The sequence below is a fragment of the Alexandromys fortis genome, unplaced genomic scaffold (genome assembly GCF_014885135.2).
Source record: "Alexandromys fortis isolate MF-2015 unplaced genomic scaffold, M_Fortis_MF-2015_v1.1 scaffold_69, whole genome shotgun sequence".
Classification (NCBI taxonomy): Eukaryota; Metazoa; Chordata; class Mammalia; order Rodentia; family Cricetidae; genus Alexandromys; species Alexandromys fortis.
Genome location: NW_026067951.1, coordinates 8,421,196 through 8,446,541, shown reverse-complemented (window position 1 = coordinate 8,446,541; position 25,346 = coordinate 8,421,196). Strand labels below are relative to the sequence as shown.

Below are 25,346 nucleotides of genomic sequence, written 5' to 3'. Positions count from 1 at the left end.
TATGAACATGGGATGGTAGACGGTGAACCAAGGTACCCTGGAAGAGGTTACTCACTCGGGCCCCGTAAAAGCAAAATCCCAACTATTTCCCACTTTTTTCTTTCATTAAGAGTTTTATTTATAAAATTTCATTTAAGCCGGGCGGTGGTGGCGCACGCCTTTAATCCCAGCACTCGGAAGGCAGAGGCAGGTGGATCTTTGTGAGTTCGAGGCCAGCCTGGTCTACAAGAGCTGGTTTCAGGACAGGCTCCAAAGAAACCCTGTCTTGAAAGCGTCCCCCACCAAAAAAATTCATTTAAAACTTTTTTTAAAAATATTTATTTATTTATTATGTATACAATATTCTGTCTGTATGCCTGAAGGCCAGAAGAGGGCGCCAGACCTCTTTACAGATGGCTGTGAGCCACCATGTGGTTGCTGGGAATTGAACTCAGGACCTTTGGAAGAGCAGGCAATGCTCTTAACCACTGAGCCATCTCTCCAGCCCCTCATTTAAAACTTTTGTCCAGAAATAAACCTGCACAGTGTTGCTGATTTCTTTTTTAATCTGCCATAAAGTGATGCATCTTTTCCAGTTTCCAAACTTTCAGAATTCTTTGAGCACTTTCTTGTATATCGTATTTTAGTTGACTGTCAATTTAGTGTGTTCATTTTGCTGAGGTCCATCTAAGTCTACAATTTTATCAGTTTGAAATAATTTTTACACCCAACAAAAGCTGTTGAAAACACGTTTACACAAAGCCAGGGTTTCTCTGACTCTCCTTTGGTCTTTTGCATCTTTTTTTCTCTTCTGAGGCCCTAATCTCAGCATGTTCTTTAATGCTATTCTGCAACATATCTCCTACACAGATTCATTCTCAGCTTTTAGTATAGAAAGGAATAGTTGGGAATGAATAACTAAAGCCTGATAGGGGATTCTCATCGCTCTTACTCAAAAGTCATGAACCCTATGGGATTTCAAAACCTTGCACCAATAGCGACATCTCCTGGTGAAATAAGAGGCAGGCAGAGGGGAGGTGCAGTGTAGTCCTCCCGTCAGCAGGGTGCAGTACGAGCGGGGCAGCTCCGCTTTTCTGCCGCGAGTCACGCGCAGGCGCAGTCGTGTGCTCCCGGCAGCCTCCGCTCTCTCACCCCGCGCGGTGGCTCACCCTGCGGAATCGGCGGAGGGTCGGCGCCGCGGCGGGCACCGGCGGTCGGCGGGCTTCCGGGCAGGGCGGCCGGGCTCCGCGCTGCGGCCGCCGTGGCCCATGGGCAGAATCGTCTCGCAAGGCCGGGTGAGTAGCACCGTGGCGGCCCCGGGCAGGCGGTCTGATCCGGAACGGAGACTTGGGTGAGCGCGCCTCCACGGATGGGGACGCGAGGCCGCGGCTCTAGGCCGCGCCGTGAGGGGCACGGGGATGCGGGCGCGGCCCCCCCCGAGCTGCCCAGGGGTTCCCGGCCCTCCGCTGCGGGCCTCTTCTGCCTGCCGTGCTCGGCCGGGCCACTCTGATCTCCCCTCCACCTGTCTTGATCGCCTTGACACTAAACACCGTACCTTCCTCCTCTTCATGGCCCATGTCCAGACCTAGTTGTTGGGTCGCCAGACCCCAGTAACCCGGAGGTGTGTCAGGCCTCAGGAAGCTCGTTTCCTTCCTGGGTCCCAGAAGTAAGGGTTGAGGACGTCGTCTCGCCTGGACAGGTAGAGGCAGTTGTAATTCCGGCATCTTCAGCTCTGTGCTACGGGGAGTTTGAGCGCTCGTGTCCATCCCCTGGTTTTTGGACTTCGTTTGCTTGGGCTAGAATGCGTGCTTCAAGTTCAGTGAGGTACTTCACCAGGAGTTAGAGCTCGACGAAGCGGGCTTGAAAACCCAGGCCCGAGTTGATCTGAAGACCCGGAGTACAGTCTGAAAAGACCTGGAAGAGGAGCTGATGTTTATTCAGTTTTGGAGGGAGTTTATTAAAAGTGCAGAAGTGGGAAAAGCAACAACACGAAACACCGTCGAGTATTCTGCAGTTTAAGGCAGTTAAGAGGGATTTGGAGGGGTGGCCAGGACCTGACCATACGGGAAGTGAGGGCCATTGACATTAAATTCTTATTGGGAAGGGTACATGAGGATGGAAAGTATGATTTCCTAAGATGATTCTGTTTGTGCTCAGAACAGATGAAGACTGTCTCCTTGTGACAGGTCGCTCTTTGAAACCATGCAATACGGTGCACACGTTTATGCTGGGATGAACTGTAAGCATTTCGAGATAATTAATTATAGTAAAAATGAATAGTCTAAGCCGGGCAGTGGTGGCCCTTTAATCCCAGCACTCGGGAGGCAGAGGCAGGCGGATCTCTTGAGTTCGAGGCCAGCGTGGTCTACAAGAGCTAGTTCTAGAACAGGCTCCAAAGCCACAGAGAAACCCTGTCTTGAAAAATAAAAAACAAACAAAAAAAAAATGAATAGTCTATTCCCTGGTGGTGGTTCATGCCTTGAACGCCAGTGCTTGGGAGATGCAGGCAGGAAGATTAGGGGTTCAAGGAGAAGCCACAAGTGGAAATCAGAGAACAGCCTGCAGGAGTCCCTTTTCTCCTACCATGTGGATCCTTATTGACCCCTTACTTGTTGTCACGTATTTTCCCCTTTACATGACCTTTTTGTAGTGGCATTTCATTTGTATTTTAATAAGTAAAGCATTCCTGATGATCAGAGAGTAAAACAGCCCCACTGGTCAGCCTCACAGACCAGGCACTGGTAACAAACACCTTTAATCCCAGCAGCCACTCTAGTTTGTCATATAACCAGGCAGTGCACGCCTTTAATCCCAGCACTAGACAGGGTAATAAAACAGGAGGAGATAGCTTACAGCCACAGTCTCATTCTGAGGTCTCCTGGATGTAGGATCACCATTTTCCAACTGAGGTTGAGGTAGGAGGCAGCGGCTGGCTGCTTTGCTTTCCCGTCTCAGGAAAGCCTTGTTAAAATATGAATGAAACGGCACAATACTTTTTCACAACTTTCCAGCAGGGAACAGTTTAGTAATAAGTCTACAAGTCTTTGAGAATAGTGGGGGAACCTGTTCTGCTGTGTGCTTGGGTTGCAAATGTCTCTAATTACTTTGATTTTGATAGGCTCTGGCCTATGGTATTTTGGTATAACTTTGATGGGAAATTTAAACTGTCAAAAATGGAGTAGCTGCAGATAGAGGGGAATAAGTTCTGTAAAAGGCATCATGAAATACAGTAGTATGCAAGGCATGATTGTGTGTCAAATTGACAAGGGTCAATTTGTGATGGTTGCTCTTGGCTATCAACTTGACTACATCTGGTACTGAAGACCAACTGAGACATTCAACTCCATGGACAGCTACTGGATTCTTGAACCTTCAGTTTGTACACAGCCACTGTTGGATTAGCTGGACCACCGCCTATAAGCCATCTAGTGTGTGTGTTTTCATTCATTCCTTAAGTTCTGTTCCTCTAGAATTTAGAAAACTAATATTAGTGGGTTAACCAAAAAGAGTAACATTACCATAAAATGTGAACTAAGGGTTGTGGAGATGGCTTAGTAAATTGCTGTTGGGTAAACAAGAGGCGCTAAGTTGAGATCCCCATCACCTATGTTAAAATGTCTCCATAGAGGTGCAGCCTATAATCCCAGCTCTGAGGAAGCCAAAACAGGAGGTCCCCTGGACCATACTAACTAGCTAGCTAGTCTTGCCAAATCAGTGAGTTACAGGTTTGATAAGAGACCCTGTCTCAAAAGAATAAGGTGAATGGAGAGTGAAAATAGAAGACACTCGGTGTCAATCTGTGACCTCCGAATGTATATGTATATTTACAGCACACAAAGACAATGAATGGCCAAGCATGGTGGCGAAGGGCTGTAATCTCAGATGTTTATAGTTCTGCGTGCATTCAATGCACATGCATTCAGTAAACACATTTTACATTATAAAGGCCAACTTCTGTTTATATTGTTATTTGAATCTCAGTTCTTATGGTATGTCTAAATATTGGAAAGTGCTGCTTTTTGTTAGCTGGCACCAGACTCCATGAACTAAATGAATTATATTAGTGATACCAAAACATTTTAGGTTTGGATCTTGGCAGAATCTTGTTAATGTATTTGTTAACTTTAGTGTTTGCCAGGTGTTTGTAGGGAGACTAATGACTAACCTATGGTATATTCATAAATGTTTAAAATCGCTAAAATATAAATATGTACACCTTAAAAGGAATAGATCCTTTGCAAGCAAAATTATTTAAGGTTAAAAACCAAGGGAGTAATTGAACAGGATTCAGAGAAAATCACATGGATGACTGAGGAGCCAAGTGACTCCTTTTCCTGACCCTGTGTTCTGTTTTAGTTGATGAATTCACAGGAGCTTGTAGTAGTTATTGTTGAAGTCATGGGTACGTATATGTGGGGTGGCATGTGCTTTACTGTGACAGTCCGGGTCTGTGAATGTATAGGTCAGTGAAAACCAGAAAATCAGAAGAACATTCTTATCTACTGAGGTATAAAGGTATAACTTTATGAACTGTTACAGAAAACTACCAAATGGTGGAGAGACATCAGTTTCTAATACTTAAAGTGCTTTTTAAGGCAAAGAGGAGCTAGTCAGATCAGATGGAATTGTCAGTAGAGTCTTCAGTTCAGAGAAGTGAGATGAAATCACAGTAGATTCACAAAACCGCTTTAACTCAGAAGAGTGCATCAGTCTTGAGTCTTGGTATCCGCCTTTTATCTCGGCACTTGGAAGGCAGAGGATCTGAGTTTGAGTCCAACCTGGTCTGTGTAGCCCGTTTCAGACCACCTAGAGCTACATAGACCCTATCTCAGACTGGGAAAGGAGGAAGGGAGGAAGAGACAAACTGTGAGAGAGAATGAAGTGAGGGGGAGGGGTAGTGTGTATTAAATAGAAATTTTCAGGTGAAAGGGCGTTGCTGGATGTTGAGATCCTCCACAGTGTTAGAGTTTATTTTTAACCCTAAAATTTATGAAGATACCTGTGTCAGAGTTGACGCTTTGAATAGGGTGATATACCAGTGTTTGCTGGTGTTGGTTCACTCCTGTCTCCATACCAAGTGCTCCCTCTTTAATTTTTATTTTTAAATTGCTGTATGGCACAGGCTGACTTGGAACTCAAGTTCCTTAGCTTCCTAGTGAGATTACCTGTGGCAAAACAAATGTAATACAGGTACATTATTATTTTAGCTATTTGTAAGTGTGCACTTCTGTGGCAGTGTGCTGGCTAGTGTTGTTGTTTGGTTGGAATTTTTGACAGCTTGATACAAGCTAGAGTCATATGGGAAGAGGGAACTTTGATTAAGAAATTGCCTCCATCAGATTGGCCTGCATTAATGATAGATGAGAGTGGTCCCAGACCTTTGTGGGTGTTCCACCCCTTGGCAGGTGGTCCTGGCTTGTATAAGATAGCAAGTAGAACTGCCAATAAGCTGTACTCTGTGGTCTCTGCTTCAGTTCTTCTCTCCATGTTTCTGCCCTGTTTGAGTTCCTGCCTTGACTTCCCTCAGTGATGGACTATGATGGGACATGTAAGCCAACCCTTCCCTCCCCAGGTTGCTTTAGGTCATGCATGGCGTTTGTCACAATAGAAAGCAAACCTAGGGCAGGTGGCAACTGTACTCATTATTGCTCAACTTCTTGACTTTTTTAAGAAAAGGTTTTTTTTTTTTTTTGTTTTTTTTTTTTTTTTTTTTTTTTGAGATAGGATTTGGTGTAGTGCAAGCTGGCCTAGAACTCAGCATATAGTCAAGGATGACCATGAACCTCTGATCCTCCTGCCTGTATCTTCTAAGAGCTGGGGATCAATCCCATGGCTTTGTGCTCTGCTGTCTGCCACCCGAGCTCCATCCGAAGCCCGCAGGTCAATGCTGAGCACTTAAGGGACAGCCCTTCCATTACTCTTCCCTCTGTTTATTTAGGACATGCTCTCGTGCCCTAGGCTAACCTCAAACTCCTTCTGTAGCTTAGGTGACATTGTGTTCTAGATCCACCAGTCTGCACTCCCACACCTGGTTTGCATGTTGTCCTTATAAAAGAGCAGCTGCCTATGTTTATCCAGACTACAAGGTGCTGGTTTTATAAGACTTCTACTTTCTGCCATTGAGATGAACAGTTGTAAAATTGGATCTTTAGTCTTAAAATGCCCGGATGTAGAGCTTCCATCCTAGTTCATTGTCTGTTCTAGAACTGTTTTACTCATGAGTCACTTCACCACAGTCTTTTAGATGTAGAAATTAATTCTAGACTGGACAGTGGCATTTCCCAGCACTCAGAAGGTATAGGCCGGAGAATCACAAATTCAAAGCCAGCCTTATTGATGATTTCAAAGCCAACCTGAGCTACATGAGAACCAGTCTTAAAAGAAAAATGAATTCTAGAAGATTGTTCAAAATAGTGCATGGGTATAGTTTTGCATGTTAAAAAGAACCCTGCATTTGTGATGTTAGGAGTCCATGGTGCAGCTGTTTAACACAGATGTTCAAGACTTGTTCCTGTTTCACATTATTTAGTCTCTGATCTTCCTTTCTTTCAGCATTAAACCAAAAAGATGTCCCTATATGATGACCTAGGAGTGGAGACCAGTGACTCAAAAACTGAAGGCTGGTCCAAAAACTTCAAGCTTCTGCAGTCCCAGCTTCAGGTGAAGAAGGCAGCTCTCACTCAAGCAAAGGTAAACTCGGGCCCAGAGCAGGAGTAGGAAAATCCACTAAGCAAGTTCCTTAAGAATACTTTGGTTTAAGCTTGCTCTTTAGCCTCCTTGTTGGGTAAATATAAATTAGTGAATGGGGACAGGATGGAGAGCTGAGATGACTTTGTTCTCCTGGCTCTTGGGAACAGCAGGTCTTTTTCATGGGGTAGGAGTGAAGAGAAGCTGGCTTTAGACTTGAGTATGTCAGAGACTGAGAACTTGTTTCAGATGCTCATAGCCAGAGTCCTAATATTCTGATAGTTCTGGTTCAAGGCTGGGTCCCAGGAATGTACATTGTTAGGTAACATCCTGCAAGTTTTTATTGTAGAAAACATGGGAGCAGCTTAATAGAATAATCAGATCACAGTGCATATCACAGAGGGCTCCATTATTTGTGAACATTCCGACATGTATATTCATAGGTAGGAATTCTCTAGTCTGTGTTGTATATGCATTAGACATGAGCATTATCTTTTAAATAATTCAACTATTTCTTTGCTTCTGTTTTTGTTTTTTAGACAGGATCTCAATATGTGGCCTGAAGCTGGCTCTGTAGACCAGGCTGGCCTCAGAGTCACAAAAATCCACCTCTACCTCCCAAGTGCTGGGATTAAAGGTGTGGGTCACCACAAAATTTAAAATATAGAAGGTATAATTGTGAACTGGGTGTTTCTTAACTAAAATATTCAGTATATTTTAGGAATGAGAATACTTTGCTCATTGTTTAATGTTTCTTAAGTAAAGATCTTACACTTTTATGAAGTATAAACACACAAATAGTATTTACTATATCTTTACTGTGGCTCCTTAAAGAGGAAATAAAGGTTGAAGCTGAACATGGTACACAACCCTGTAATCCCAGCACTTGCAGGCTGAGGTGGGAGTGTCAGTTTGTATATAGCATGAGACTCTCTCAAAAAAGGGTGCGGAGGGGGTTAGAAAAATACTTTGAAAGTAGACACTGAAGGATTGCTAAAAAGTGATTCCATTGGGCACTGGAGAGATGGTTCATCGGTTAAGAGCACTTAATGCACTTATAGTGAACATGAGTTCAGGCACCAACACCCACAGTAAGCATCTCACAAACATCTCTAACTCCAGTTCCAGGGAATCTGACCTCTGCAGTCATGCGTGTCGTACATAGACATATATACAGGCAAAACACTCAAAAATTAAAATTGTGTATGTATGTATATGTGTACATACATACATACATGCGTGCGTGCATACATACATACACGTGTGTGTGTATCAGTGGTAGAGTGCTTGCCTAGCTTGTATGGGTCATCAGGTTCAATCCCTAGCACCTCCCTCCCCCGAAATGGTCTTGAACAGATAAAAACACCTATACATGCCTTTAATCACAGAATTTGTGAGACTGAGGCAGGAGGAATGCCCAGAAGTTTGAGACCAGCCTGGCTACACAGTGAGACCCTACCTTCTAAAAGAAGCCAGTTCTGTAGAGTATATATAACTGATTTTTAAGCTGTGTCTAATTTGTCATTTTCTGTATCTGCGAGTTCATAAATCTATTTATGAACTAAAGGTTCAAATATATAGGTTCAAAACCAGCTTATACATAGCTTAGAAGAGGAGGGAACCAGTAAGTATGGGAGAAGGTAATGGGATTGAGAGATGAATATGATGGAATACATTATGTATGTGTTTGAAATGTCATAAAACCTAGTAGTATATCTGAAGACTATTTTGTTGTTTTACTTTGTCTCTTTTTCGAGACAGGGTTTCTCTGTGTAGCCCTGGCTGTCCTGGATCTCAGTATGTAGTCCAGACTGCCTGCCTCTGCCTCCCAAGTGCTGGCATCAAAGACCTGTACTACCATTCTGGCCACTAATGCTCTTCCCTCACCCACCCACCTTCCCCCAGACAGGGTTTCTCTGTGTAGCCCTGGCTGTCCTGGATCTCAGTATGTAGTCCAGACTGCCTGCCTCTGCCTCCCAAGTGCTGGCATCAAAGACCTGTACTACCATTCTGGCCACTAATGCTCTTCCCTCACCCACCCACCTTCCCCCAGACAGGGTTTCTCTGTGTAGCCCTGGCTCTCCTGGAACTCGCTTTGTAGACCAGGCTGGCCTCCAACTCACAGAGATCCACTTGCCTTTGCTTCCTAAGTATTGTTCCGCCACCACCCGGCTCCACTAAATACATTTTAAAACACCTTATAAAGGTAGAATTGGAAAATGTTTTAAGAAATGCATGCATTAAAAACTATAATGTAACTTCTGGATCATGTTGGTTTTGTTTTTTGTTCTTTTGGTTTTGTTTTTTGTTGTTTTTGTTTTGTTTTTGCTTTTTTTTGAGATAAGGTTTCACTTTGTGGCCCTGGCTGTCCTGGAACTCACTCTGTAGACTGGGCTGGCCTCTAACTCCAAGATCCTCCTGCCTTTTCTCCCCCAAGTGCTGGGATTAAAGGTGTGTACCACCACTGCCCAGCCCATGTTGGTTTTTGGGTTTTTTTGCTTTTTGTTTTTGTTTTTTTAAATAACATTTGTATGTGTGTGTGAAAATACAAAGTTAGTTTTTAAAAGTTGCTGTTTAGGCCGGGCAGTGGAGGCGCACACCTTTAATCCCAGCACTCGGGAGGCAGAGGCAGGCAGATCTCTGGGAGTTCGAGGCCAGCCTAGTCTACAAGAGCTAGTTCCAGGACAGGAACCAAAAGCTACGGAGAAACCCTGTCTCAAAAATTTAAAAAAAAAAAAAAAAAAAAAATTAAATAAATAAATAAAAGTTGCTGTTTAGGAAGAAGAAAATATTTTCATATGAAATCTAGGCTGTTAGCCGTTTTCTGCCTCATCGCCTCAATCTTTTACGTTTATGTTTACTGTTGCTTATTGATATATATATATGTATGTATGTATGTATGTATGTATGTATGTATATGTACACTTCATGTTTTTCAATGCAGAGTTTCTCTGTGTAGCCCCAACTGTCCTGGAACTCAGGGATCCATTGGTCTACATGTGACACTACACCCAGCTATCCAGATACTTTATCATCTTCTTTTAGCAAATATCTGGAGATTGCAAGTAGATTTTACATCGGTCAAAATGGAACGTTACTTTAAAAATTATCTCTGATAACTTTCTGACTTGAACTTTGAGTTCTCTGTATGGTTAATTTCTTACGGGGAAGTAAAGCTACCCTTGTTGGTTCTCTTGCGCTCCTCAGGGAATATCTCAGAATACTAACCAAACTTGTAAAAGTATTTGGTAGAGAAAAATTTTACTTGTATCTGAAAGATGAAGCTGTGATTTCATTTGTATATTTCATTTCTGAAAATACCTGTTAAATTTTAAAATGAGCATATAGATGATTTTAACCCCTGTTGTGGAAACTTTAGGGTTTATGTTGCAGTTTTCATGATACCTGCATGACATGCTGTTTGATTAAAGCACTGTTAAAGTCTGGAGAGCTCAGACTTCCTGATAAGAAAGTTTGTGCCACTTTAAATTGTGAAAATGGGAAGTTAAACTTCTGTGATCACCATCATTCCATTTGCTCAGCCATGGCCTCTTAGCTACCTGAGAACTTGATGTAGTTCAAGCAGCTCACCGTGAGACATTCTTGCCTACAATCTATCATGAATCTAACCGGGTTTGAGAGATGCCAGAGCACAGAGGTGTAAGTTAACTAGGCAGTCTAAAATAAGCAGCATTTGTGAGACCAATATCCCGAGGAAAAGCTAAGATGGTGATGTGCCAGAAAAGAGGGACACTGACAGATCAGAAGTCCCTTTCAGAAACTGCCAGGTCTTTGTTTAAACAAAACAACACAAAGACCAGCTATTTAACATGCACTTCGAGGATGGTGAGATGGCTCAGTAAGTCAAGCCTGATGACCTGGAACCCCGGTGGTGGAAGGAGAGACCCTAGTCTCTCCAGTGTCCTCTGACCTCCATATAAACAGTGTGGTATTTGCATGTAAACACACATGCATACACCCAAGTAAGTTCTTAAGTAATTTTAGTTAGTTAGAGTAAGGTCATACTAAAAGAAGTAGGGTAGTAGCTTGTACTCCAGAGGCAGAAAGGTGGGTGGATCCCTGTCAGTTTAAGGCTAACCAGAACATGGTCACATTTACTATAAACTTTATAGGGAAGTAGAGGACATCTTTGCTTTTTAAAAGGATCAAAAAGGATGAAGCGGCCAGGCAGTGGTGGCACACGCCTTTAATCCCAGCACTTCGGAGGCAGAAGCAGGAGGATCTCTGTGAGTTTGAGGCCAGCCTGGACTACAAGAGCTAGTTCCAGGACAGGCTCCAAAGCCACAGAGAAACCCTGTCTCAGAAACCAAAAAGAGAAAGAGAGAGACTGTTAATGTTTTAAGACTATGATTTTATAACAGCCAGAAGTGTGTTAAGACCAGAAAAAGTGTCTGTATTCCAAGTAGAATGAATTTTAATTTGGAACTTTGGTGTGTTTTTCTTGTTTGTGTCAGAGCCAACGGACAAAACAAAGTACAGTCCTTGCCCCAGTCATTGACCTCAAGCGAGGAGGCTCCTCAGATGACCGGCAGATTGTAGACACGCCACCTCATGTCGCAGCCGGGCTGAAGGTAAGCCTGCACATGCCTGTAGCCTGTTTCCTTTATTTTGCACATATATTCGTATATTCCTCTACTTTTTTTTAAGATTTACTTAATTTGTGAGTGTGTGTGTGTACATGTATGTGCTGGTATCCATGGAGGCCAGAGGGGACATTAGATCTCTTGGGGCTGGAGTTAGGCATTTGTGGACACTCTGGTGTGGGTGCTGGGAACCAAATGCTGGTCCTCTGGTGGAGCAGTGAGCACTCTGAACCACTGCCCCATCTCCAGCCCCACAAAAGAGGCTTCTCAAGAGACCACTGGTGTCATTTCCAACTCAAATTTTACTTTATCACCATCAGAACCTATATTAACTAAAATTTTTTATTATGGAAACATCAGGAATGAAAGATGGGCCAAAAAAAAGCAAGTATCTTTTCAATCATACTCTCCAGGCATTAAAAATTACATAATTTTAGAATTTCTTACAGGAGTTCTGCCTTCTGTTCTTTAATTTGCTTTTCTTAGTACCTTGTGAGTTTTCAGCCATCTTTGTCAAAAGTGCAGAACTATGTGGTCATTTAAAAATATTTTTATATGCCGGGCGGTGGTGGCGCACGCCTTTAATCCCAGCACTCGGGAGGCAGAGGCAGGCAGATCTCTGGGAGTTCGAGGCCAGCCTGGTCTACAAGAGCTAGTTCTAGGACAGGCACCAAAGCTACAGAGAAACCCTGTCTCGAAAAACCAAAAATATATATACACTTTTATATGTATGAGTGTTTTGCCTGCTTGCATGTGTACCTGTTGCTATGGAGACCCATTCCCTGGGACTGAAATTACAGATGGTAGTGTGCCACCATGTGGGTGATGGGAATCAAACTTGGGTCCTTTGGAAGAGCAGTCAGTGCAGTTAAGGCATATTTCCAACACCTATATGGTCATTTTTAATGGCTTTGGTGTATTGCCTTGTGTAGATTACCTGTAATTTAATTCTATTAATGTAGACTATATGATTGTTTCTAATTGTTGTCTATTAACAGTGTTTGAGCGTAGTTTAGAGAAAAGTGTTAAAGATAAAAAGTTCAGCGTAATACTTTATGTCTTTAATAGGACAGGGCTGCAGAGAGGCAGGGCGATTGATGGTTGTTCATGGTCACCATTGACTATTTCTCTAGTGTGTGGCTCTGTGAGGGAGCAAGAGAGGTCTGGAAAATGGTAATCCATTTCCACGTGTATTTTTCTACAGCTGTCATTTAAATGGTGGCTGGGTAGTCTTAAACTGTTGAAATAGGGAAGCGGCGGGGCTGCGTCCCCAACACCCTGGCCGCTTGGCTAGCTCATGCCCGAAATAACAACACACAAACTGTATTCATTTAAGAACTGCTTGGCCCATGAACTCTAGCCCTTACAGGCTAATTCTCGCACCTGGACTAGCCCATTTCTAATAATGCGTGTAAGCACCCCAAGGTGCGCTTACCGGGAAGATTCTAGCCTCCGTCCATCCTGGGAGAGTGGAGCATGGTGTCTGTGCTCCGGAGAGCAGAGTCTGACCTCAACTTCCTCTTCTGCCCAGCATCCTATTCTGTTTATTCCACCCACCAATGCTTTAACCTATGAGGCCAAGCAGTGTGTTTATTACTTAACCAATGAAATCAACAGATTGATATATGACACTCCCACATCAAACAATGATTATGTTCATGGACTGTTTTAGTCTTTAAGTTGTATGGTGCTTTCCTATGAATAATTAAGCGTTTGCTTGGTTGCCAGGCTGTGCTGCCACCTGGTGAGATGTAGTTTGCTATGAATTATTTACTCACCTAGGAAATATAAGATAATCCGGAAGACCTCTCTTTCGTCATCCTCTGACCTTGATTCTGGGATTCCTGATTCTGCAGGATATGAAGATGGTACTCACTTGGGTGTTTTTCTTCCTCAGGACCCTGTTCCCAGTGGGTTCTCTGCAGGGGAAGTTCTGATCCCCTTAGCTGATGAGTATGACCCCATGTTTCCTAATGATTATGAGAAGGTAGTGAAGCGCCAGAGAGAAGAGCGCCAGAGGCAGCGGGAGTTGGAACGACAGAAGGAAATAGAAGAAAGAGAAAAGTAAGCTTCCCCTTGGTGCGGGAGCACGTGTCCTGCAGCTGATGTGCGCTAGAAGATGAGCGCATTTCAGTGTTGCCTCGAGCGTTGTCAGCTGTGCTCGCTCTGCAGCGCTGTGGACCCAGCACTGGTTATGGTTTCAGTCAGCAGGCGTTTACATGGTTTTAAAAATTTGTAATTGTTCCATCCTCCTGTGAAAATGCACTTGAGAAAAATTATTTATAGACCCTGAAAATCTAAAGTGTAGACTTTGCGTGAATTAGAAAGTAACTTAGAAAACCCACTGGTAGCCAGGTGTGGTGGTACATGCCTGTAATCGCACATACGTAATTCGAGGCTAGCCAGGGCTACATGAGACACTGTCTGAAAATCAGAACACAACAGAAACCCATGTTGAAGTTGTTTCCAGGGCTGTGACCCCTAGAATCAAAGCAATTTGTATTTCAGTGTTATTCCTTTACTATGTTTTGGTTTTGTTTTTTTGGGACAGGGTTTCTCTGTGTGGAGTTGGCTGTCCTACAATTCAGTCTGTAGACCAGTCTGGCTTGGAACTCAGCCTATGCCTCCCATGTTCTGGGATAAAGGCATGCACCACCACACCTGGCTCTCTTTCCTATTTTTGAGCCAGGTGAAAGTACATGTATTTTTCATTTACTTTTTAAAAGTATAGGCAATAGTATTTATTTCTTAGGTTTTTTTCCCCTCTTTTTTTTCTTTTCTTTTTTTTTAAAGCCAAGGGTCTCNTTTTCCCCTCATGTATCTGTTAAACGTATTCATTTTTTCTTTTGAATTTTTTCTGTTGTATCCATCACCAGCATATATACATAAATTAACAATTTATTCTCAAAGAACATCTTTTTTTCTTCTTTTGCCAAGAGGAAGTCACAATGACATTTAAGCTTTGTTATATTAATTTTCTATAATATATTATATTATAGCTTTTCTATATTAATTGGTCTGTGATAAACATTCATTATTTTGTTATTACAGGAGGCGTAAAGACAGGCATGAAGCCAGCGGGTTTTCAAGACGACCAGACCCAGATTCTGATGAAGATGAAGATTATGAGCGAGAGCGGAGGAAAAGAAGTAAGGCATAGACAGAGATAAGCACACTTTAGACTCAGCACTGCCCCAGGCTTTGCTTTTCCTTTTATTTGAGACATGGTTTATTTCACGTTCGTTAGGGTCATTGCAGGGGATGAGAAGGGTGCTCTCTATTCCCACCAGTCCACATTCCATAGCAGCTTTTGGTTTATACTGTTTTCATAGGTAGTCCACTCTGAACTTTTACAGGTTTATGAAGCCAGAATAAGACTATAAATAAGCAGGTGCCAAGTCGATATGCTAATTCTGTGGGGTCTTGCTTTTTCCTTAAAAAATACTTGATGACTACATTCTGGGGTTCCTAAATGCCTTTTGAAAAAAATTGTGCTTGGGTATCATCTACATTTTCTAATATGTGTTTATTCTTAGAGAATTTCATACATGAATAGGATGTGTTTTGATTGTATTCACCTCTCACCCTCCCAGCTTAACCCCTGCTTCCCTGTCCTCTTCCAGCTTTGTCGTGTCTTCCTTAAGAAGAATAAGTAACCCATTAGTCCAGTCTAATGTGCTGCCCCCTGGACTCTGGGTGTGAGGCCGGTGACATCATTCTCCTAAACACTCCCCAGAAGTTGCCAGTTGTTAATAGCTACTCTGTTAGGACTTGCGCTCCTGAGCCTGAGTCTGTTGCTGTGAGGGACAAGATGGCTCTCTGTTGGAGAGGAGGGTGGTGATGGGACAGATGGCACATGCCGAACTGTAGTTCTTGTAAGCGTGCTGTCCTTTCATCTCTGTGCTCATGTTTTCACAGGTATGGGAGGAGCTGCCATCGCCCCACCTACTTCTCTTGTGGAGAAAGACAAGGAGTGTATGTACATTTCTTTCTTCTTTTCTTATCTTATTTATGGACCATGGATATTCTACATGTGAATCTCTTGTTTCCCAAGTTTAAAGCAAAGCAGCCTTGTGCCTGAAGTTACGGTGGCCTTGCTGCCTGCTAAACTAGGGATCTTTGCTTTGTTTTGCAACAGGGTCTCAGCTGTGTAGTACTGACTGGCCTGGAGCTGTGTTGACTTGCCTCTGCCTTCTGAGTGCTGGGATTAAGGCATGTGCCACCATTCGGAATTTTTTAATACCAGGATCTGGGTGCAGATTTTTTTTAAATTTTACTTTTTATGTACATTGATGTTTTGCCTGCATGTGTCTGTGTGAGGGTGTTAGAGCTTGAAGTTACAGACTGTTGTGAGCTGCCATGTAGGTGCTGGAAATTGAACTCAGATCTTCTGGAAGAGCAGTCAGTGCTCTTAACCATTGAGCCATCTCTCCAGTCCTGTAAGTGCAGGAAGATAAATTGGTGTTTACTGTTTGTTGTTTTTATCAAGATTTCATGTTTGTGTGAGGTTCCTTTGAAGTTAGTAAAAGCTGTGCCCATTACCCAGCAGGAAGTACTCATTCGAGGCCAGCTGTGCTACTTAGTGCATTTCCAGGCTACCTTGTGTCTCAAAAATCACAAATAGGTAATAAATTTTGTATCTCAGAGTTTAGAGCCTGTTGTATTTTGTGACCTTTTCGAGGAGGCAGTGTTTTTCTTGTTTTAAAATTTTTCCATTAATTTTGGTTACTGAGTAGTATTTGTCTATGTCTACATAAGTACGTGGCTAAAGCATGCCCACCCACTGCCGATTCTCCTCTGGAGCTCGTCTAACATCTGGGTTGCGTTGTTGGGCTTTGTCCCATGCTTTGTGCTAACCCATACCTAACCTATCATTAAAAATAAATGGCACCTGGCAGTGGTGGCGCATGCCTTTAATCCCAGCACTCAGGAGGCAGAGGCAGGTGGATCTTTGTGAATTCGAGGCCAGCCTGGTCTACAAGAGCTAGTTCCAGGACAGGCTTCAAAGCTACAGAGAAACCCTGTCTCAAAACAAACATAAAACAAATAAAAATAAATGGCTAGGCCGGCAGAGGTGACTCAGCAGTTAGAAGCACTAGCTGCTCTTCCAGAGGACCCAGGTTTGATTCCCAGCACTCACATAGTGGCTAATAACCATCTATAACTTCAGTTCCAGGGAATCTGATACCTTCTTCTGTCCTTCATGGGCATCAGATGTGCGGTAAACATGGTAAATAGGAATAAATGCAGGCAAAGCACTTACATAAAATAAAAATAAATAAATAAAACAAAAGTCATCAGTAATCTTTAAAAATATTTATTATTTATTCTTATGTATATGAGTGTTTTGCCTGTATTATACCTGATACCTGTAGAGATTAGAATATCACTAAATATATATGTACACACAATATATATGTATACATACATACATACACACATACACATATTTTGTTCAAACAGACAAAACACCTGACAAACAACAAACTGTTTTTGAGAGGCGGGTCCCATGCATCTATGTCTTTAAAGCTTCCTGTTGATGCTAATATCAACTGGGTTAAAAAGCAACTAAATATGGTCCTGATCTCAGAGATGTTTTCTGTAGTCTGTGCAGCTAGCTAAGTTAAGAGTCTCTGCTGTGGGACTCAAATAAGAGTTGCATTGCATTTCCTTGGCGCATACAGAAACCCTGCAGCCAAGCAAGAGTTGTCATCTAAGCAAATGCGTAATGGGTATGCCGCATTTCAGTAAGATGTGAGAAGTACTCTTGGGAGGGTATGAGCAGTAGAACTAAGAGTCCTCTACTGTGGGTTGTTATATTTTGGTTGTGAGCCTAGCCTTTAACAGCTGAGCCATCTCTCCAGCCCTACTCTGGGCTGATAAAAAGCTACATAGATGTTATAAACCAAAAACATTAGAGGAGCGGAAGTTAGCAAAGCACATGTGTATGAATAATGTAACCTATTGTTCTGAACGTTGGTTATATAGGTTTGTTTTTTTTTTAATTGTTTAAAGAAAATACCAGGAGTGGAGAGCTGGACGGCTCACAGTTAAGAGTGTTTGTTATTTCCAGAGGCCATGGGTTAGGTTCCCAGCATCAGCCACTTGTCCTTACATACACTCGGGCTTAAACATACATAAACAAATGCATCTGAAAAGTCATCTCAGAACAATTCATACTGTCTGTGAAGACTGCTGAAATATGCTGAAAGGGGGACGGTGGGGTTTTTTGTTTTGTTTTTTTAAGAGAGAAAGAACAAAATGTAGGTTAAATTAGTTCAAGGTGAACAGTTGAAGCTAGTGAAGCTTTGGGTTTTGGTGGGGTTTTCTTTTTTGTTTGTTTTTTTTGTTTTTGTTTTTTCTTGGTTGTTGTTGTTTTGTTTGGTTGGTTAGTTTTTGTTTTTTTATGGAGCCTACTTTACTTTTCTCCAACAGTACCCCGAGATTTTCCTTATGAAGAGGATTCAAGACCTCGATCACAGTCTTCCAAAGCTGCTATTCCTCCCCCAGTGTATGAGGAGCCGGATAGACCAAGATCTCCAACTGGTCCCAGCAACTCCTTCCTTGCCAACATGGGGTAATTAATGCTTTAAGTGTCCTGGCTAATTAAGAAAACTATCAAAAGTGGCTTGAGATAGTGGGCTGGGTGGGCATATGGGTGTGGCACGGTCCTTTGAAAGTGCAGAGCAGAGGATTGTGATTTTCAGGTTAGCCTGGGCTACACAGTGAGAATGAAAAACATATGAAGTGTTTGTCACTTTTTTGTAGGCGGAACTCATTTGAAAATGAAGACACTGATCACATGTTGCTCTGTATAGGATTAGTGTTCAAATCATGTTGAGCGTTTTCCAGCTTACTAGTACAAGCAGCCGTCTAGTACAAGTTGGTTTAGACACATTTCTATATATAGAAGTTTCTGATAATTACACTGTTTTTCATAACGTGCAAATAGATTGGCTTATAGGAATTAGAGGTTGTTCAGCTTATCTCCAAAGGAGGAGGGGCACAGGGTTTTCCTGAAGAAATGGGTCATTTGCCTTAGACTGTGGTTTTACACCTTTGGTTTTAAGAAACTATTTAGGCTGGGGTGGAGCTTGGTGGTGGAAGGCTTGTCTGCTGTATGCTAGTCTTAGGCTTTCACCGTAACCACGCCCCCTCAAAACGAAAAACTCCAGTCAGTCTAACTATATAGACATGTATTTGTCATAGTATGAAAAAATGAATTTTAAGATGGACTTTTGAGCCAGGCGATGGTGGCTCACGCCTTTAATTCCAGCACTCAGGAGGCAGAGACAAGCAGATCTCTGTAAGACCAGGCTGGTCTACAGAGTGAGGTCCAACACAGGCTCCAAAGCTACAGAGAAACCCTGTCTTGAAAAACATGCAAACATTGACATTTGAGTAAGACTGGTGAATTTTATTTGTTGGTTCTAGAGTAAAATCTTTTTATATAGCCTGGGTTGGCCTCAAACTCACTGTCCTCCTGCCGCCTACCTCAGAATCTGGAGTGCTGATGTTAGGGTCGCATGTGTGTGCCACTGTATTTTGTCTTAGCTCTAGTGTTGCTCGAGTGGCGTTGCCCTAAATTATTTGTTCCATGCTGTTTAGCAGGATGCTGCTTGCAGTAGAAATGCTATTAGTGAGGCATCAGATGTGGTAGTCCCACTAAGTGGCCACTGTGTGTAACTGGGTTCTGAGGGCCCTCAGGAGGTACTAATGAAGGTTCTAATAGCTGACTAGTCTCGTGCAATGGGAGAACTTTTCAAAAATGAAAATTGGTTTTTTAGTCATGCTGGTCTCAACTTCTGGTACCAAACATTACAATCAGCAGTGCAGATTTAGTGCAGCTCCAGGATGACTGTCTTGCCCAACAGTGCCTCGTCTCACTGGAGAGGAAGATAACAGGGCATGCTTCTGGTTCTCGTCCTTCCTGCACACCTGAAAAATTGGCGTTTTGTTTGATTGTCATTTAAATAAGAATTAGATTTTTAACTTAAAAAAGGATCCAGCATGGTATAGTTAAAGCAGTTTGCTTTGCCCTGGAATAGCTTGTTCAAAAGAAAACTGAAAGGAATTATAGAAGACTGGTGGAAGCTGGGCTTTGTGATCCAAAGCCAAGCAGATGGTGTCACTGGCAGCATCCTTGAGACCCTGGGATACTAGGAGAAAATTGTGCCCTCTTAGAGAACGCAGCAGACCGAGAATCCAGTTCCTTTTGTGCCGTAACACCTGGAAAAAAGCATTTCAGATGCTTTCTTGCTTTGTGTTTGACCTTAAACTAATCATCTAGCCTTGGCCTTGTTTTACTGCCTGTCTGTTTAGTAGATGCTTTCTAAGGCTCTTTCAGTGTAGCTTCCGCTATGCCATGAGAAAATACAATCTCTTTTATCTGAAACCTCATACTTAGAATCTGACAGGCCAGATTTCTAACTGGTCTTAAGCGAGGTGACATTGCAGGTAGGGAGCTCACAGAGACACAGTTATTTCTTGACGTGATGAAAGCTGTCACTTCCCACAGCGATAAACTCAGGCTATCTCTCTCGGTTGTAGTTATCCGCTTTTTATATTTCTCCCGTCCTGGGCATCCCCATAGCTTCCATCCAGAAGCCACTACTAATTGTTTGTCTTGAAGCCCATGTGGTATACACACTGTTTCTGGCCAGGGTGTTGCTGCCATAGATCCAGTGTGCTCTGACGTCAGTGGCATAAACTATAAAGATCCTTTTCCTTTCCTCAGTGGCACAGTGGCTCATAAGATCATGCAGAAGTATGGCTTCCGGGAAGGCCAGGGGCTGGGGAAACATGAGCAAGGCCTGAGTACTGCATTATCGGTGGAGAAGACCAGCAAGCGGGGCGGCAAGATCATTGTGGGTGATGCGACAGAGAAGGGCGAGTCTCAAGGTGAGTTCACGGAGCACTGTGTGTCCTTCAGCCCAGAGGAAAGGTGCACCTCCCTTTTGGTGCACGGGGATTTCTAGTTATGGCATGTTTCCCACCTCTGTCTTATGACACCAGGAAGCCTTGAGACTCATCTTTATCTTCTTCAGAACCAAGGCAGAGATAAATATGCTTGTTGGAGCAAAGTTTCCCAGCTGCTTTGGTTAGGCAAAGAATCTCCATAGCTTGATCATAAATATTCGGCGTCTGCTGTACCCACATCTTCAATGGCTCGTCACAGTTTTTTGCCCTTCCAGGATAGATGTGGCTTTTGGTTCACTTACTGATCATTCATTTATTGCTTTGTAGTACCTAGTTGTTATTTTATATTCATTTGATTTTTATAATTTGTTCTGTATGTATAGAAAATAGGAATGAGACATATATCTTAGCGTTTTAAGTTTTGAAAAGTTTTTTTTTTTCATATAAGTCGGCTTATCTGAATTTCCTTCCCTAAAATACGTAGTTACAACTCAGCTGGCAGCCCTATTAATTCACGGCTCAGCAGTAGCCAGTTGCCTGAATGCTGAGTACTGGTTGCAAAAACAACAGTTACCCCAGTTTACAAAAGTATCTAAAGGAAGTTAGCTAATGGCTAGATAATTAAGTGTCTGGGCCAGCAACCTTAAACTGCTACTCCAGGACAAGGGCTCCCAGTAAATTTATAATCTGTATGTTCTGCCAGCCCTTTAGCAAATGAAATGAGCAAAAGATGGTAGGTAATGGTAGAAGCCAGAAGATAACATAAAAGCATATTTCAAAGGAAAAAATTTTTATTGCAGGGGCTTATATAGATGACTTGAGGGCACAAATAATAAAATTGCTATTGTAATTGAATTAGTCATATGATAGGACTCAGTTCTAACACTTCTGTCTTAGTTTCATGATGTGGGATTTGCCTCTGTATGCTGTGAAAATGTATTATCATCAGTTTGGCCTATGGCAGGGCAGAATAGAGCTAGGCAGGAAAACTAAACTGAATGTAGGGAGAAAGAAGGCGGAGTCAGGGAAATGCAGTGTGGCTGCCTAAGGAGAAAGACACTGGAACCTTACTGGTGGGCCACAGCCTCATGGTGATACATAGATTAATAGAAATGGGTTAATTTAAGATGTAAGAGCTAGCTGAGAAAACACCTAAGCTATTGGCCAAAAGCAGCTTCTTGATTAACCAATGGTAATAAGACTTATTCACAGCATACAGAGGGGAATCCCACGTCAGTTTCATTTCCCCTTGCTGTGGTAAAAATACACTGCTGAGAAACTCATGAGAGGGTTTATTTGGCTCAATTCCAGGTTACAGTTTATTACGGAGGGCTGACAGCAGCTAGTCACATAATGCGTAGTTGGGAGAGGAGAGCAATGAATTAGTGCATGTCAACTAATTTTAGTTTACTTTTCCCAGCATGGTATAGTCTAGGCCCCCAAACCCCAGAAGCCTTCCCATATTAATAAATATAATTTATAATTAAGATAATATCTCACTCAGGAGGCAGATGCAGGAGAATTTCTTAAGTTCGAGGACAGCCAGGGCTACACAGAGAAACCCTGTCTTGAGAAATCTCACAGACATTCTCAGAGGCCCTTCTACGTAATTCTTTATTGTGCTGCAACAATTAACCAATTGGGGGCTGGAGAGATGGCTCAGTGGTTAAGAGCATTGCCTGCTCTTCTAAAGGTCCCAAGTTCAATTCCCAGCAACCACATGGTGAGCACATGGTGGCTCACAACCATCTGTAATGAGGTCTGGTGCCCTCTTCTGGCTTGCAGACATACACGCAGACAGAATATTGTATACATAATAAATATTTTTTTAAAAAAAAAGAACAGTTAACCAATATAGTGTCTGATGATATGTTTTGATACAGATGCATCCAAGAAGTCGGATTCAAATCCATTAACTGAAATACTTAAGTGCCCTACTAAAGTGGTCCTGCTGAGGGTAAGAAGTAAAGAAACCTGTCCCCCTTGATTCTGCATCACCCCAGTCTACCTGTCTCTATGGTCTTTCATAAAGTTCTGCTGATAACCTAAGAGTTAAGAATATTGACTTGCCCAGGGCCTCAAGCAGTACGCAGGTAAAGTGGTAATAAGTGGTATACTGTATGTTCCACAAGGGCAAAGCTCCTTGTTTTATTCTCTGATGTGTCCCAAGTACCCTGAATGATATTTAGCACATAACAGGCCCTCAATAAACACTTGATTTGATTGCTCTCCCCTCCCCCCAAAGAATACTAAAAATATGGGTTGGAGCAGTGGTGCAGAGATTAAGAGCATGGGACCCAGGTTTGCTTCCCAGCACTCACATGATGGTTCGCACCTGTCCAGTTTGAGGGAATTCCCCTTCTGGCTAAGGCACAAGGCACTCACATGGTACACAGACATACGTTTAAGCAAAATGCTCATCCATATAAAAGTCAATGAACTTTTGAAAAGAATACTGAAAATGATATTTTTGCAGATAATGAATGCCTTTGGGCAGATCCGAATAGATGGGTTTTAAATTATCCTCTAAATAATCTAAAGTGTAAAGTATGACATTGAAACTGTAGGAAATGATTAGTTGAAAGTGTTGAAATTTTATGGAACATCCTCTTGGGTGTTGTTCCATGTACATAGTCTTATAGCACTTTTCAAAGCTTCGTGTATGTTTGCAGAAATGCCAGCTTTGGGTACTTGAGGGGCAGAGTTTTATGTTTGGGGGATGAGCATACCCACATCTGGAATGTGGTTCAGGGTTAGATTACTTCCTAGCATGTGCAAGGTTCTGCTACTGGGTGGCTGGAGGGAGAGAACATTTGCCGTTATGAAAGAAAATGTTATTTCTGAAACCTTACACATTTGTGGATTATGTTTGGTATTTAATTGTTTCTCTGTTTCTGTATAGAACATGGTTGGTGCAGGAGAGGTTGATGAAGACTTAGAAGTTGAAACCAAGGAAGAATGTGAAAAATACGGCAAAGTTGGGAAATGTGTGATATTTGAGGTAGGAAGATTTCCTTTCGATAGAACTTACAATTGGCAGGTTATAAATTCCCTTCCACAAGTAGTACTGGCATTGGCCCAGTAACATTGTCTTAACTACAGAAGCCAATGCATATTAGTTATATTTCTCATATGTGTTAGTTTGCTGTTATTTCATGGTTGGTTGGTTGTTTTTAAGACAAAATCTTGCTTTGTAGACCAGGCTGGCATTGAGATCATATAGATCTGCCTGCTTCTGCCTCCTAGGCGCCAGGATTAAAGGTGTGCACCACCACTTCTAGCTGTGTATTAGTTTTAATTGTAAAAAAAAAAAAAAGTAGATTTTATTTGGTAGTATAATGTGAATATTTTATTACATCATTTTATAAGTATCTAGGGCCTCTCATGGAGCCCATTCTGTGCTGTGTTTTTAGGAATATGTTCAGTTGAAGAGACAGTACATAACAAATAAGCAGGAAATATAAAATAGTAGATCTGGGGGCTGGAGATGTGACTCCGAGGTTAAGAGCATTTGACTGCTCTTCCAGAGGTCCCCAGTTCAATTCCCAGCAACCACATTGTAGCTCACAACTGTCTGTCTATAATGAGATCTGATATCCTCTTCTGTCATGCAGGCATACATGAAGGCAGAACACTATATAAAATAAATAAATCTTTAAAAAAATAATAGACCTAGTAGTGTTGGCTGTAAGTACAGATCTTGAGAATGGGGTCAGCAAAAACAAGTGAAGGCTTGTGAACAAAGAGGTGTGAGCTAAGCTTTGATAGGGTCTGTGGGGAGTGGGAGGGGTGTTAGACAGAGGCAGCAGGAGGACTCGGAATTAGTTGGGGAGTTCTGCTTACATACATGGAGTGGGGCCATATTATGGAAGGCTTGAAAAGCTAAACAAGGCTAGAGAAAATGCAGACCTATGTGAAGGCAGCTGGAGTAATGCTCTGTCTGTCGCTAAAGTTTCTGCTGCTGTTGCCGCCACTGCTTCATCCTGTTGTTTGCTGATGGTGTGATCACTTGATTGCATGCTAGCTGCCATGGGCAGCTTCCTCCAGGAAGTCAAAGACTGCATTGATTAGCTTCAGATATGTGTCCTCAGCCCCTCAGAAAGGATTAGTACATTTTTTACATGAGCAATTTATATTTATTTCCTTGATGGTTGACCACTTTTGTCATGTGTATACATGTGCATGCGCACACACACATAATTAAAGCATATGCACAGACACACAGCTTTACTCCTATGGGCCTTTCCGTTCTAGATTCCTGGTGCCCCTGACGATGAAGCAGTACGGATATTTTTAGAATTTGAGAGAGTTGAATCAGCAATTAAAGGTAGGCTGTTTATTTTAAAGAATTTAACAAATGTTAATGTTACTGTTTGTTTTGATGTCTTCCAGGATACTTGTATTAACTGATTGTCTTTTTGTTTGCTTTTTAGCTGTTGTGGATCTGAATGGGAGGTATTTTGGTGGACGGGTGGTTAAAGCATGTTTCTACAATTTGGATAAATTCAGGGTCTTGGATCTGGCGGAACAAGTTTGATTGTAACCTAAAGTCACCTCTGTGATCCTTACACAAGCTGCAGACTGAGCAATGACACAGGCGTCAGCCTCCATGGCTGTTGGACACTGAGACTCTTGGATGGACTTCTGAGATATATGTTGATGGATCCCTTTTTTTATTTTATGAGTTTTTTAATATAGTATAAAATACTTCAAAAAAAGAAAAAAGAACCTGTGTGCCTCTCTGGTTGTTTTCTGTCTCTGTGTCGGTTGCTTTTGCTGGGATTTCATGTCGTGCAGCATGTCTGGCAGTGAAAGATCTAGAAAGGCTTAGAATGGAGTTTGTATTAAGTCATCCTTTTTCTTCTTCCTTAATAAAGCCTTCAAGTTACGGAGCCACAGCTTTACATGTTGTATAATAAAGTCCTATCTTGGCAGCCTGTCAGAAGTGAAAATGCTTGCTTTCTCTAATAGAGAAGGTCAGTGACTCTAGTCGGGAAAAACCCTTAGCTGAATTACGACTGTGGAATAAAGAGCTCATGTGACCTACCTTATTTGCTGTTTAAAAGACAGACTATAGGCTTTGTAATGGGTTTATGGAGGATTTCTGTATAGAAATCATTTTAGGGTGGATTAGAAATACCAGGTTATAATCTAGAA

General features: G+C 42.3%; 1 protein-coding gene across 1 annotated transcript; it reads left to right on the top strand.

The window, feature by feature from the left end:
- The first annotated feature begins 1,102 nt into the window (after nt 1-1,102).
- Rbm17 (RNA binding motif protein 17) lies at nt 1,103-24,917 on the top strand. Its single transcript, XM_050150509.1, has 12 exons — nt 1,103-1,274; nt 6,532-6,669; nt 11,142-11,258; nt 13,168-13,334; nt 14,322-14,419; nt 15,189-15,245; nt 17,706-17,847; nt 20,008-20,171; nt 22,073-22,146; nt 23,092-23,190; nt 24,444-24,516; nt 24,623-24,917. The coding sequence occupies exons 2-12, from the start codon at nt 6,547-6,549 to the stop codon at nt 24,724-24,726; spliced, it is 1,218 nt and encodes a 405-aa protein (XP_050006466.1). The 5' UTR covers nt 1,103-1,274; nt 6,532-6,546; the 3' UTR covers nt 24,727-24,917.
- The last annotated feature ends 429 nt before the right edge of the window (nt 24,918-25,346 follow it).